This window comes from Lissotriton helveticus, chromosome 7 (assembly GCF_964261635.1).
Source record: "Lissotriton helveticus chromosome 7, aLisHel1.1, whole genome shotgun sequence".
Taxonomy (NCBI): domain Eukaryota; kingdom Metazoa; phylum Chordata; class Amphibia; order Caudata; family Salamandridae; genus Lissotriton; species Lissotriton helveticus.
In genome coordinates this window covers 396,452,804-396,468,300 of record NC_136068.1, presented here as the reverse complement: position 1 = coordinate 396,468,300, position 15,497 = coordinate 396,452,804, and the positions used below count along the sequence as shown (strand labels likewise).

At 53.6% G+C, this 15,497-nt stretch overlaps 1 protein-coding gene across 5 annotated transcripts in view; it reads left to right on the top strand.

Annotated features, from left to right (window-relative positions):
* GSS (glutathione synthetase) overlaps positions 1–15,497 on the top strand; it is a 757,391-nt gene that overhangs the window by 280,438 nt on the left and 461,456 nt on the right. For all 5 annotated transcript variants that reach the window (XM_078652246.1, XM_078652247.1, XM_078652248.1 and 2 more), the window contains one exon: positions 6,019–6,135. In XM_078652246.1, the coding sequence (XP_078508372.1) occupies positions 6,019–6,135 (117 nt within the window). The remainder of the gene's footprint in view (positions 1–6,018; positions 6,136–15,497) is intronic.

Below are 15,497 nucleotides of genomic sequence, written 5' to 3'. Positions count from 1 at the left end.
TCTGCACTCTCTATGCACTCTCCACTCTCTATGCACTCTCCACTCTCTATGCACTCTCCATTCCCTATGCACTCTCCACTCCCTATGCACTCTCCACTCCCTATGCACTCTCCACTCCCTATGCACTCTCCACTCCCTATGCACTCTCCACTCCCTATGCACTCTCCACTCCCTATGCACTCTCCACTCCCTGTGCACTCTCCACTCTGCACTCTCTATGCACTCTCCACTCTCTATGCACTCTCCACTCTCTATGCACTCTCCATTCCCTATGCACTCTCCACTCCCTATGCACTCTCCACTCCCTATGCACTCTCCACTCCCTATGCACTCTCCACTCCCTATGCACTCTCCACTCCCTATGCACTCTCCACTCCCTATGCACTCTCCACTCCCTATGCACTCTCCACTCCCTATGCACTCTCCACTCCCTATGCACTCTCCACTCTGCACTCCCTATGCACTCTCCACTCCCTATGCACTCTCCACTCCCTATGCACTCTCCACTCCCTATGCACTCTCCACTCCCTGTGCACTCTCCACTCCCTGTGCACTCCCTATGCACTCTCCACTCTGCACTCTCTATGCACTCTGCACTCTCTATGCACTCTGCACTCTCTATGCACTCTGCACTCTCTATGCACTCTGCACTCTCTATGCACTCTCCACTCCCTATGCACTCTCCACTCCCTATGCACTCTCCACTCCCTATGCACTCTCCACTCTGCACTCTCTATGCACTCTCCACTCTCTATGCACTCTCCACTCTCTATGCACTCTCCATTCCCTATGCACTCTCCACTCCCTATGCACCCTCCACTCCCTATGCACTCTCCACTCCCTATGCACTCTCCACTCCCTATGCACTCTCCACTCCCTATGCACTCTCCACTCCCTATGCACTCTCCACTCCCTATGCACTCTCCACTCCCTATGCACTCTCCACTCCCTATGCACTCTCCACTCTGCACTCCCTATGCACTCTCCACTCTGCACTCCCTATGCACTCTCCACTCCCTATGCACTCTCCACTCCCTATGCACTCTCCACTCCCTATGCACTCTCCACTCCCTGTGCACTCTCCACTCCCTGTGCACTCCCTATGCACTCTCCACTCTGCACTCTCTATGCACTCTGCACTCTCTATGCACTCTGCACTCTCTATGCACTCTGCACTCTCTATGCACTCTGCACTCTCTATGCACTCTGCACTCTCTATGCACTCTGCACTCCCTATGCACTCTCCACTCCCTATGCACTCTCCACTCCCTATGCACTCTCCATGCACTCTGCACTCCCCATGCACTCTGCACTCCCCATGCACTCTCCACTCTGCACTCTCTATGATGCTCTTCAGCGCTTTGCAGTGCGGTTAGGATATGAAGCGCTATATAAATTCAACTGTAATGCATTACGAAAAATGCCAAACCATGAAAAAACTCCCTGTTGCAAATCTTATGAGCAGTTTTACAAGTGTCTCACGAGGGGCACGAGATGCTTAGCCCATACGAGTCTATTTAGGCCGTTTGGGTACTGAACACCCGCAGTTTTAAGGACATTATTTAAACGGACTGTAAAGTCGAACTGAAAGAATGAAAAGTTATGCATGCTGCAACAAAGGGGATCAGCCGAGCAATTTCACATCAGACAAACCACTGCGTAGTCCTCACTACAAATAAAGGGGCAAAAATTAGTTTTAGCGCCCATGCACTTGATGAACAGCCAGATCGTGGCCTGTGTCTTCATCATGTATTTTTAACTAACGTACACTGAATTCACGTGCTCCACCACTAAAAAACAAGCACTCACCTGGGCTTCCTCGCATGGAATGACCAAAACAAACACAGAAGGAAAAAAAACGAAGCTCCGCCCACCGCCGCGATGACGACATCGCAGAGGCGGAGAGGGAAAAAATCGCGGGAACGCCCCCGAATCTGGTCCGGCCTTGACGGACAGATCCGGCTCCCAATGGCTAGCCTCCATTTATGGAGCTAGCCAATGGGAGGTGGGGGACGTTCCAATAGTCTATATGGTAAACAAAAGATTTCACCTGCGCGAACTGCTTGCGCAGATCGCCAGGTCGAAACCTAAAAAGGGCATTTCCCACAAGAGTGTTTTTCTTTTTTGGATCCATTTCACAGGGAAGCAACTAAATGAAAGAAGGAAAGAGAGGTTGTGAACCGTTTCTTCAAGTCATGGTTTTCAGTACGTGAGGAGCAAGACAGAAAGAAAGGGAATAATAGGAAAGGGGGGGCAGCTGACAGCACAGAAAAGAAGAGGACTTTGTCCGTGTCTTTTCTGGGCAGTACGGAAGAGACAGTGTCTTTTTTCTTCTCTGCCAGTCCCACCTATCTCCGATCGTCCACGAAAGCAAGCAGAGCATTATCTGAATGCCTTTGCTATTTGTGCCGTCCTGGGACACAATTTTGGAAAAGAAAAAGTAGGGGAACTGAATCTTTTCAATAAAAGAAGTAGGGTCACGCCATGCCCTTCCGTTCCCGCCCACTTCGACCACTGCTCAAAGTGCGAGCTAGACGCTGACCCTGGATTACTGATTCAAGGACAGGAGGCGGCTCGTGCTTGCATTTCAAGGGCAGGTGTGAGCAGAGTCGACGAGCCAGTCAGACCATTCATCTGGGTCAGTCTTGAACAGTGGTTGAAGTGGGCGGGATTGGAGGGGCACGGTGTGCCCCTACTTCTTTTATTAAAAAGATTCCGCTCCCCTACTTTTTCTTTTTAAAACAGTGTCCTAAGATGGCAGAAATAGCAAAGGTCTTCAGAAAAGGCTCTGCTTGCTCTTGTGGATGTTCGGGACGGGCAGAGAAGGAAAAGGACTCTGTCTCTTCTTTACTGCCCAAAGAAGACACGGACAATGTCCTCTTCTTTTCTGTGCTGGCAGCTGCCCCCACCCCCTCTCTCTTCCTATTATTCCCTCTCTTTCTGTCTTGCTCCTCACTTACTGAAAACCGTGACTTGAAGAAACGGTTCACAACCTCTCCTTCCTTCTTTCATTTAGTTGCTTCCCTGTGAAATGGATCAAAAAAAGACAAGCACCTGCGCCTCGTGCTGGCAGCAGGGGGAGGGGAGAGAGGATGGGGCCTGTGCCTGTTTCCCTTGAGGGAGCGAGCAGGAACCATATGGTTTCAAGGCTCTCTCCCACAAGGGAATCGCCAAACGTGCACACGTTGCCATTGAAGGCAATGGAACGCGTGCACGTTTTTGGGGCCAAAACCGAATCGATCACTAAAGGTCTCCTGTGCAGCGCATGCGCGCTGCATAGGCGAGACCTAAAAAAACTAGCTGGAGGACTGAAACTTGATTATGAGTTGAAAGCATTGTATTTGCCCCTACCCAATATCTCATTGAGTTTTGAAAGAAAGCACCACACAGTCACTCTAAAACGCTTTGTTGCCTCTAACAACCCACCCAACCCGTCTGGCCATCTTAAAATCTGCAAAAAGCTCTCCCCCATCCCTACTTTAGAGTTTAACCAGTGAAGAGATTTATTTCTTAGCGAGTCCCATGTTTCATGGGGGGGGAATATCTATGGGTGGAACATTTGCCAGAATAACCACATATGGGGTTGCAGCAGGGGGAGGTCTAATCGATCCGTAGCAGGCGATGGATGTATAGGGGCAGTTCTCCCACAGTGGATGTTCATAATGGTGACTGACGGTGCCCCTCTGCTATGACGGCATCCATATCCCAAGCATGATATGGCTGGGGTACTGAGGTTAACACTAGTTGTTAGGGTACCTTGCAAATCCCTGGAGCAGGTTGTAGTGCTGAGGGAGTTGAGGAAATTCTAGGGGCTACGCCATCAGAGTTACAATTATCATTTAACCCTTCCCTACTGTTCCCACGGTTCAACTTAAGTGAACCTAGTCGTTCTGCACAGGTTAGTACGGCACATTCAACGGCTTTAAGTCGGTCAGTAAGGCTACACACAGAAGATTTAACAAGTTCTATCAGTTCTTGAAGTTCTGGAACAGAGGTCAACAGTGGAGAACAGTCCGAGGGTACAGGGGATGCAGAGTTCAAGGGTTTATTGATATCTCTCTGGGACTTAGTACTTTTTGGAGATTTCTGACAGGCGCCCTTTTTTTTAAACCTTTGTTGGTCCATCACATGCGCCCGTAATAGTGTTAGTAGTGCAGTGTTTGGATATTTTGGGCCCTTCGATGGAGAAATGAAATTTGAAGTACTCGATAGAGTATGCTTACAAGCAGACTCATCATTAACCTTATTTACTGAGACTGAACTTGTGATCTGTGATTGAATCGCAGATCACGCAATTGCGGTCGCAAAAAACTCGCAATGACCACCTACTTCAAGTAGGTAGTAATGCATTCAAAAATGGGAAAGGGTCCCCTTTGCAAATGCATGCAAAAAAAATTTGGGAAGGGGACCACTGCCTGCCCTTAAAAAATTAAACGAAAACGGTTCATTTTTTTTTGTTAAATGCATCCCGTTTTTCATTAAGGAAAACGGGCTGCATTTAAAAAAAAGAAAATATTTTATTTAAAAGCAGTCCCAGACATGGTGGTCTGCTGAGCACAGTAGGCCACATCCCTGGGAGGGCTGGAATTCCCAATGGTCTCGCAGATTGCGAGAGTCTCATTAATATTAACGAGCCTCGCAATTTGCGACCCCATTGGGAATCTCAAAAAGTGTTAAAACACACTGTTATACATTTCATTTAGTGCCTCGCAATTTGCGACTCGCAATGTGTCGCAAATTGCGATGCGCTAAATGTAATGGTCGTACATCTGGCCCTAAGACTTTTTCTTATGAGTCGCAATGTTTTTGTCCAAGTTACTCCTGTGGTTGGACATCGTTTTTGTCTAATATCTCCTTTAAAAAAGAGTGCTGGTCTTTTTTTTACAGTTTTGAGCACATACTTTTTATTACTCTTCTTGTCACTTTTTAAATGCACAAGACGTTCTATGTTTGCCAATTTTGCCATCCCACTTTATTTTCTTGAATAGTATATATTCTGGCTTGTTCAGCCTTAGGAGAACCACAGATTTATTATCCAACACGGAATAAACATCAACTGTTTCTGTTTGGACTGAGGATTTACTGACACAGCATTGAGAAAATTGATTTAATCGTATTGTCATTTTAAGCTACAACTGTTGCTGACTCGAGGTAAATCAGGGCTGGGTGATTCATATCGTCCAACGCCCAGACTGCAAAATTTCTCGCAAGGGCAGGTTTTAATGACTGTTTTCTCCAAAGGACAAGTAGACAATAAATTATGCTAAACTGATATGAAGTTATCCTCTGACCTTCAAGTTGCTAAGCATGTTGTGCTTTTTGTGTCATGAATTTTGATAGTTAATGTGAGTAGAATCATAGTTTGGGAGCAAGAGGAACGAATTAACAGGGGCAACATCGGAGAATCGAACTAGAGCGGGTCTAGAGGAGAAGGCAAGAAACCCAAATTTGCCTCAAATTGTAAAGCGCTCTGATATTCTTCAGGATCAAGTTCGCGCTATATACAACTTTATAAATAAATAAATAAACTCAACCACCTGCACTTTTTACACATTTATTAGACCATTAAACTTCACTCTGCACTGCACCTTCAGCACAACATTTTGTGATGCCAACTTTCTAACTGTGGTTTGTACATATTTATTTCAATACAATTTTGAAAATGTATGTCTTATATGGTCTTTCCATTAGTTATATGGATTATTCACACATTCAGAGCAAGTGCTCATTCATGGGCCATGTGATATATATGACATGCATGATTACATATTCGAGTCATTCTTATAATATTGAAGTATGGAGAAACCACATCATTGCGCGTCCACTTATTTCTGCCAGTGCTAGTTTTCTCGTGTTGAAAATGTTTTATTTGACATTTTGTTACAACTTTATAGAGCGACAGAGTATTGCACGTGGCATATGAAAGAAAAGCCATTACAAAATGCCAGGAGCCACATTAGGTGTTCTGTCTGGTCTCCAGCTCTGCGAGTCCTCACCCATAACATCTTTTTCTTGCAGGCATGTGTTGAATGTGCTGGGGAGATCCAAGGAGGCCTCAGAACTGCTGCCCAACGAGCCATCAAAGGGGATTGCTGATGGCATTGCAAAAGCTTGGAAACTCTACGGATCTGACAAGTAGGAAACCTCTGTGTTCGTAATTCTCCTCTTTCTCTTTGCATGGTTTATTGAGCCAGTACACATATAGCAGTTTTCACAATAATTAAGTAGGTATCCGCTTGCTGCACCAGTCCTGCCTGTCCAGGTGCGCGTGACAAATAGGGCACAACTAGAATAATTATCGTTTTGCCTTTTACTATTGTGATTATTGGCAAGCTCTGATTTTGGGCCCTGTTAGACGGGGACCCTGAGGGTCGGCCGGATACTGAGGGAGAGATCCCCGAGTGGGACCGTCTCCGGTGATCGTACAGACAAGTCACCTCCCTCCCCACAAACAGGCACCACACCAAGTCGAGTTCAAGGCTTTATATAAGGTTCTTAAGGCAAGGATATCAGCGATACAGGTTATCTCGGACCCGGGGGTCCTCTCACTTCTAGTCTCTGTAGGGAAAGGGGGTAGCGGGACAGTCTTGGTACCGGATCGGTACCGGTAGTGGTAAGGGGCGAGCTCACAATCCTCGAGCTGGAGGGTCTGTGGATCGGGCCGCGGCAGCGCCAGCAGGCCAAGATGGTAGTCTCACAAGGCAGAGGGCCGCGGCAGCGCCAGCAGGCCAAGTTGATGGTTTCACGAGGCAGAGGGCCGCGGCAGCGCCAGCAGGCCAAGATGGTTTCACTAGGCAGAGGGCCGCGGCAGCGCCAGCAGGCCAAGACGATGGTTTCACGAGGCAGAGGGCCGCGGCAGCGCCAGCAGGCCACGATGGTAGTCTCACAAGGCAGAGGGCCGCGGCAGCGCCAGCAGGCCAAGTCGATCGTTTCACGAGGCAGAGGGCCGCGGCAGCGCCAGCAGGCCAAGATGGTTTCACTAGGCAGAGGGCCGCGGCAGCGCCAGCAGGCCAGTCACGGATGAGTTCTTCTCGGGTCTCTCGACTCCAGGATACAACTGCCTTCCTGGTCTGGCACTGCCCCAGTTATAGGTCTGGTCCCCTTTGATGTCCGGACCCTCGCGCCTGGGGGCCGGGAGGTCCGGGATGAGGGAGTCCAGACACCCAGCAGGGGGGTGGAGCCAGCGCCCAGGGCGGCCGGGGGTGATCGACACCTGGCGGAGGGGAGCCGTTGACGATTCCTTCTCCCATTGATTTGCCAAGTGGTCACTCTGCCTCCTGGGGGGAGGTTGGTGCCCCGATGTCGGGGCCGGCCGGGCCCAGGGTTAGGGTCGAGTTGAGGCCACGCGGCCTCGTGCTGCAGTGCCCCAAGATGGCGGCCGGTTCGATGTCGTGGTGTGGATGGTGACCCGGGCCAGCTGGGTCCGGGGCTGGTGTCTTGTAGTGGAGGGATTGCAGGGTACTTCGGGTGGTCGTTTAGGGACTCTGGCTGGGGATGCAGGGAGAGCCAGGGTCCAGGTCCTACTGCGGGGAGGGGGGGCAGCCCGACCATGCGGCCTGTCCAACATGCGTCCCCTCCAGCTGAAGGCGGGGAGAGTCAGCCATCTTCCTGGGGACTCTCCTCGCTGAGGCGGAAAAAGCGTGACAGGCCGTCGGCGTTGGCGTGGTCCTGGCCTGGACGATGTTCCACAGTGAAGTCCATCCCCTGCAGGGAGATGGACCAGCGCAACAGCTTCGGGTTTTCCCCCCGCATTTGCATCAGCCATTGCAGGGGTCGGTGGTCTGTTTGCACCCGGAAGTGGGTGCCGAAGAGGTATGGCCGGAGCTTCTTGAGTGCCCAGACTACGGCGAAGGCCTCTCTCTCAATGGTGCTCCAGCGCTGTTCTCGGGGCAAGAGGCGTCTGCTGATGAAGACCACCGGATGGTCGACCCCTTCGGCGTTGAGTTGGGAGAGGACGGCCCCCACACCATGATCGGAGGCGTCCGTCTGCACAATGAATTCCCGGCTGTAGTCGGGAGCCTGGAGCACGGGGGCCGTGCACATGGCGGTCTTTAGTTTCTCGAAGGCCGATTGGCAGTCCAGGGTCCAGTTGACGGTTTTGGGGCCCTTTTTGGAGGTGAGCTCTGTGAGGGGCCCCGCGATGCTGCCATAGTCCTTCACGAACCGCCGGTAGTATCCGGTGAGCCCCAGGAAGGCCCGGACCTCCGTTTGGGTCGTAGGGGGTTGCCAGGCCTGGATGGCAGCAATCTTGAGTTGGAGAGGAGCCACTAGCCCGCTTCCCACTTGGTGTCCCAGGTAGGTCACGGACCCTTGGCCAACCTGGCACTTGCTGGCCTTGATGGTGAGCCCGGCTTGCTGGAGGGCGTGTAGAACCTCCCGCAGGTGGCGGAGGTGGTCGGTCCACTGGTGGCTGTACACAGCAATGTCGTCCAGGTAGGCGGCGCTGAAGTCTTCCAGGCCCGCCAGTACCTGGTTTACCAGCCGTTGGAACGTGGCCGGGGCGTTTTTCATGCCGAAGGGCATGACTTTAAAGTGGTAGTGCCCGTCTGGGGTAGAGAAGGCGGATCGTTCTTGGGCCCGAGGGGTGAGGCCGATCTGCCAGTAGCCCGCTGTTAGGTCGAGGATGCTCAGGTAGCGGGCGGCCCCCATCCGGTCAATTAGCTCGTCGGCCCGGGGGATGGGATGAGCGTCGGTCCTGGTAACTGCATTCAGCCCCCGATAGTCCACGCAGAACCGGAGCTCAGGGGCAACGCCCGGGGCGGCCGCCTTGGGAACCAGGACGACTGGGCTTGCCCAGGGGCTGTCTGAGGGTTCGATCACTCCCAGGGTCAGCATTTTGGACACCTCGGTCTGGATGCAGGCTCGTACCCGGTCTGGTACGCGGTATGCCCGGTGTCGGATAGGAGGGCTGTCCCCGGTGTCCACATCGTGGAGGCACCAGGGGGTGACTCCGGGGGTGAGGGAGAACAGGGAGGCGAACCGCCTCAGGAGCGCTTGGCAGTCTTGGCGTTGCTCCGGGGACAGGGCCTCGGAGAGCTGGACCCCTTCCACTGAGCCATCCTGCTCGAAGGCCCTCAGTAAGTCCGGAAGGGGTTCGGAGTCTTCTTCTGTCCCATTATCGGTAGCCATCAGGAGGCTGAGCTCGGATCGCACAAAATGGGGTTTTAGCCTGTTGGCATGGAGGACCCGTAGGGGGTTCCGGGCAGTCTCCATGTCGATTAAATAGGTGACGGGCCCTTTGCGTTCGATTACCTTGAAGGGCCCGGACCACCGGTCTTGGAGTGCACAGGGTTCAACCGGGGACATCACCCAGACCTGTTGTCCCGGTTCGAACTCAATGGAGGACGCGTGCTGATCGTACCACCTCTTCATGTCCTCCTGACTGGCCTCGAGATTGGCTTTGGCGGTGTCTCGGAACTGCCGGGTCTGGTTGCGGAGAGCCAGGAGGTACCTGTAGATGTCCGGGGGAGTTTTCTGGGGAGGCTGCTCCCAACCTTCCTTGACTAGGCTGAGGGGGCCCCGGACGGGGTGCCCGTACAGTAGTTCAAATGGGCTGAAGCCGAGGGACTTCTGCGGGACCTCCCGATAGGCAAACAGGAGGCAGGGAAGTAGCACGTCCCACTGGCGTCGAAGGGGTTCTTCTAGGCCCATAATCATCCCCTTGAGGGTGCGGTTGAACCTCTCGACCAGTCCGTTTCCTTGCGGGTGATAGGGGGTCGTGAATTTGTAGGTGACCCCGCATTGTTGCCAAAGAGACTTCATATATCTGGAGATAAAGTTCGTGCCCCTGTCACTGACGACCTCCCGGGGGAACCCCACCCGGGAGAAGATCCCCATCAGGGCCCGGCCCACCACGGGGGCCGTCACCGTCCGAAGAGGGATGGCCTCGGGATAGCGAGTGGCGTGGTCTACGAGGACCAGGATGAACCGGTGTCCTTGGGCTGTTCGAGGGTCGAGGGGCCCCACAATGTCTATTCCCACTCGTTCAAACGGGGTGGTGACGACAGGAAAGGGTTGCAATGGTGCTTTGATTTTTCGGCCACTTTTTCCGCTGGCCTGGCAGGTGGGGCAGGCCTTGCAGTGGTTGGTGACATCCTTTCGCATGTGGGGCCAGAAAAAATGGGTCACCAGGCGGTCGTAGGTTTTATCCTGCCCCAGGTGTCCGGCAAGGGGGACATCGTGGGCTAAGTTCAGGAGGAAGTCTCGGAAGCGAAGGGGCACCACCAGCACCCGACTGGCCCCTAGTTCCGCCACTTTCTGCTCGCTGTAGAGCAGGTCTTGGTCCCAGTAGATCCAGTGGGCCCCCGAGGTATCCCCGGTGCTCTGGGCCAGGGCTTGCTGCCGGAGTCCTTCGAGAGAGGGACAGGTTTTCTGTTCGGCCCGGAATTGTTCCTGCGTGGGGCCTCCCTCCTGCCGCCATTGTGCCAGGTCAGGGACGTCCCGAAGCTGGTCGGATCCTTCTTCGGTTTGGGTCAATGGACTGGCTCCTGGGGCGGCCTCCTCTGGGATGAGCGCGGGAGGAGGTTCTGGCCACTCGGGCTCTTCTGGGCTGGGGACCGCGCGGGCGGTCATGGACCGGGTCGTGACGCAGACCCATTCGGGGAGGCCAAGCATCCCCAGGTGCTCCCTCCGTTCGACAGCTGCCCATGGAGAGCTTTCAAGGTCGTTTCCTAGGAGGCAGTCCACGGGGGCATCATCGCGGACAGTTACTTTTAACATCCCTGTTACTCCTCCCCACTCGAAGGGGACGCAGGCCATGTGGCATAGGCTTTCGGAGTTGTCGGCTGATCGGACAGGGCAAAGAATGTTCGGCAAGATTTGGTCGGGAGTGACGAGGTGGCGTCGGACCGCCGTTACACTGGCCCCGGTGTCGCGGAGGGCTTCCGCCCGGCAGCCATTAATGTTGACCCATTGACCGTACTTCTGGGTGTTGGCGGGAAGGGGGGCCCGCGGAATCATGTCTCTCTCCCCTAAGCAGACCAGTGCCATGGCGGCGGGCGCCCATTCAGAGGGATCGGTCTCGTACTCTTCTTGGTCTTCCGGGATTAGTTCTTCCCCTAGGGCCGCCGCTGCAACTTGGCGGGGGGTAGTGTTCGGATTCTTTGGGCAGTTGGGATCACTGGCGTAGTGGCCGGGTCGCTGGCACCTGTGGCACGTAATGTTGGCCCGGAAACCGGCCCGGACGGCAGGGCTTCCTCGGCCAACCGGGGTCGAGGGGTTTCTGGGGGGTGACGAGGGGCCGGGGTCTCTCCCCCGACCCTGACTCCCTCCTCCCCCTCGGGGGCGATACGGTCTGGATAATTCGCTGGGTGCGTTCCGGCCAACTCGGGTGCTTTCCCACCGGTCGGCTTCGACGGCGAGTTGTCGAGGGTCGGTTAGCTTACTGTCCAGGAGGTGTTGCCGGAGCTCCACGAAGCAGTTGTTTGACAGGTGCTCCCATACGATAAGGTCAAAGAGTTGTTCGTAGGTGGTCACTTTGTTGCCCTTGATCCACCCCTCGAAGGCTCGGCTAAAAAAGTTCACGTACTCCACCCAAGTTGTACCCGGAATCCGTTTGCAGTCGCGGAACCGTTGGCGGTACATCTCAGGTGTGAGCCCGTATCGAGTGAGGAGGGCGGCCTTCATGTGGTCGTAGGAGGTCATCAGCTGGTCCGGGAGTTGCAGCAGGGCGTCCCGCCCTTCGTTGACAAACCTCCCCCATAATCCGGCTCCCCAATCGCTTCGGGGAATCCGGTGGGAGGTCATTGCCACCTCATAGGCTTTAAACCACTGCTGTATATCATCGTTCTTGTGGTATTCCCGGATGACCTCTTTGGGGATGTGAACCTTGGGTTCGGTCGAGGCAGACGGGGTCGGTCGTTCGGGGAGCCCGAGGTCTTTATTCTGTTTCTGGATCTCCAGTGCTTTGAGATCGCGCTCATGTTCGTACTCTAGTTTCTTTTCCTCTAGCTCTCTCTGTCTTTGCTTGTCTTCTCGCTCTTCCTTGAGCCGTAAGTGTTCCAGGGTTATTTTTTGTTCGGCCAGCTTGAGTTCTCCATCCAAGCGAAGTCGGGCTAGTTCTAATTTGTGGAGTCTGGTTTTTTCTCTTTCTCGGATCTCTTCCAGGGAGAGACCCGCTCTTTCTTTGGTTGGTGCGGGGCTCGTTTCGGTCGTTTGTGTTTGGGGTACGGCCGTACCCGTTTCCGCCCAGGCTTCTAGGGCTCGTTTGAAGTCTTCCTTCGTACTCAGACCCGTGGTTGGGAGACCAAGTTCCATGCAATATTGCTTCAGTTCTCGGTGGTTGTAGTCTTCCAATTTTTCCATCTGGAATTTCTCCGTTGTTCCGCTCTCTGTTGTCATGGTGGTCGTGTGTCGTGGGTCGGGTGACTTTCTGTACGATTATGCGTAGGTTCGGATCCCGTCGCTGGCCACCAATGTTAGACGGGGACCCTGAGGGTCGGCCGGATACTGAGGGAGAGATCCCCGAGGGGGACCGTCTCCGGTGATCGTACAGACAAGTCACCTCCCTCCCCACAAACAGGCACCACACCAAGTCGAGTTCAAGGCTTTATATAAGGTTCTTAAGGCAAGGATATCAGCGATACAGGTTATCTCGGACCCGGGGGTCCTCTCACTTCTAGTCTCTGTAGGGAAAGGGGGTAGCGGGACAGTCTTGGTACCGGATCGGTACCGGTAGTGGTAAGGGGCGAGCTCACAATCCTCGAGCTGGAGGGTCTGTGGATCGGGCCGCGGCAGCGCCAGCAGGCCAAGATGGTAGTCTCACAAGGCAGAGGGCCGCGGCAGCGCCAGCAGGCCAAGTTGATGGTTTCACGAGGCAGAGGGCCGCGGCAGCGCCAGCAGGCCAAGATGGTTTCACTAGGCAGAGGGCCGCGGCAGCGCCAGCAGGCCAAGACGATGGTTTCACGAGGCAGAGGGCCGCGGCAGCGCCAGCAGGCCACGATGGTAGTCTCACAAGGCAGAGGGCCGCGGCAGCGCCAGCAGGCCAAGTCGATCGTTTCACGAGGCAGAGGGCCGCGGCAGCGCCAGCAGGCCAAGATGGTTTCACTAGGCAGAGGGCCGCGGCAGCGCCAGCAGGCCAGTCACGGATGAGTTCTTCTCGGGTCTCTCGACTCCAGGATACAACTGCCTTCCTGGTCTGGCACTGCCCCAGTTATAGGTCTGGTCCCCTTTGATGTCCGGACCCTCGCGCCTGGGGGCCGGGAGGTCCGGGATGAGGGAGTCCAGACACCCAGCAGGGGGGTGGAGCCAGCGCCCAGGGCGGCCGGGGGTGATCGACACCTGGCGGAGGGGAGCCGTTGACGATTCCTTCTCCCATTGATTTGCCAAGTGGTCACTCTGCCTCCTGGGGGGAGGTTGGTGCCCCGATGTCGGGGCCGGCCGGGCCCAGGGTTAGGGTCGAGTTGAGGCCACGCGGCCTCGTGCTGCAGTGCCCCAAGATGGCGGCCGGTTCGATGTCGTGGTGTGGATGGTGACCCGGGCCAGCTGGGTCCGGGGCTGGTGTCTTGTAGTGGAGGGATTGCAGGGTACTTCGGGTGGTCGTTTAGGGACTCTGGCTGGGGATGCAGGGAGAGCCAGGGTCCAGGTCCTACTGCGGGGAGGGGGGGCAGCCCGACCATGCGGCCTGTCCAACAGGCCCTCACACCAGTGTTTTGCGAATCAATCTAATTTTGGGCCCTCGCTCGCAATCCCAAGTCTCTTTGGTGAACTGCAGTGTCGGTCGCTGACCTCACCCTTCCTTCTGGTCTTTAAGGTCCCCTCCTGCCCTCCTTCTCGTATAATGTATATTAAGCCGCTTGATTGTTGGGAAATCTGAAGCTTCCCTCCCTCCCCCAATCTTACTGACCAAGCTATGCGCCCCATCAGTTGTCATGGGTCAATCCAATCTGCACCACGCTCCACACTGGCAATCTCCCTGGTCTGAATTTGTTGCACCACAGAAGAGGAGGAGAAGCAGTTGGTGCCTCACCATCCAAGCCTAGTCCATATCATTCAGGTCTACATTAAGTGTCTAAAATCCCACTTCAGCAGCTGGGAGGGGCCAAGAATGTGCCCTTGCGTTGGGTGCCCCCGAGGCCAACCTAATGCCAAGGTCGCAGCACTCCTACAGATCCAAGGGTTGGCCTCTTCAGTAAAATCACACTGCCACCTTTTTCCACACCACCTCCTCTGCCAGGAAATCGCTACTGGAATGGCCAGCGGTTTTCTCGCTGGTGTTTAAAACCAGGTACACAACACCTGCCCATATTAAAAACCATACCAAGAGCGCCACTTCAGACTCACTTTACCTCTCACTAGGTGGATCAGCGCTCCAAGTCGCACGTATCAACCTCTAGAGTGCAGCCTGGACACCAAAAGGGCATGATTAAATGACAACTTGCAAACACAACAAGATGATGGACGGAATGCTGCAACTTATCAACAACTCACCCCCAGTCAAGAGATTTGTGTTGAATCCATTGTTCTTTTGCTCACTATGCCACCCCAGTTCAAACCCAGCCATATGCAAATCAGTCTTGACTCTGCTCCTCGTGGGAACTCTCAGCTCAAACTGCCAGGCCAGGTCCTCCCTGGACTGTAAAAAAAAGCATCCTGGGACCTGGTCTGGCAGTTTGGGCTGGACTGTTCTCATGAGGAGCAGGATCAAGACTGATTTGCATATGGCTGGGTCCAAACTGGGGTGGCATAGTGAGCAAAAGAACAATGGATTCAACCTTGATCTATTTACTGGGGGTGAGTGGTTGTAGAGATTCAGCACTCTGTCCATCATTTTGTTGTGTTTGCTAAATGACAACTTGAGCACTTAGGAGATGACTGCTGAGGCCCTCGTAGAGTCTAGCATCCTTAATATCTGGCAGCCATCAGATGAAGGTGGCTTTTCTCCATGTCAAACAGATGAAACAAATAAATCTGCAAACTTGTATGAGCTTTCCACTGCACTAAATATAATGCTATCCGCCATCTCCTGGCAAACCTTAATCCTCGAAAGGTACCTAAATTCAGCATTAAAAGAAGAAAGCACAGTAGGAATTATTGATGTAAACTTGCAAAAACTGAATCTACTCATAGTCCACGCTTAAAAAGAGGCAACTGGGTTGCCTACAACTTGTTCATGGTCACTAATGCTCTTTCCAAACCGGACAGTTTCCCAGCCATCCTCCTATTTGTGCGGAAAGACTTTAAAACAAAATCATTAGCCAGTGTGCCTCATACATTCAAATATCCCAGAATGATGGTCATTAAATTGACACGAACAGAGATGGTAATCTCAACAGAGATTCGTGGAAACCTGCAGAGGACCCCCTCCCTAAAAGATCACAAAGTGATTCAAAAGTGATCATGCTCTTGCCAACTGCCCCCACTTTGGTTCCAGATGATAAGAAGGCAGGTAATATAACTGACCACCTATTAAATGGTTGGAAGGAAACCACCACTTAAAGCCCAAATGATCCCTTACATGGCCTATCTTCCAACTTAGGGCAGCAGCCAAGCATCACTGG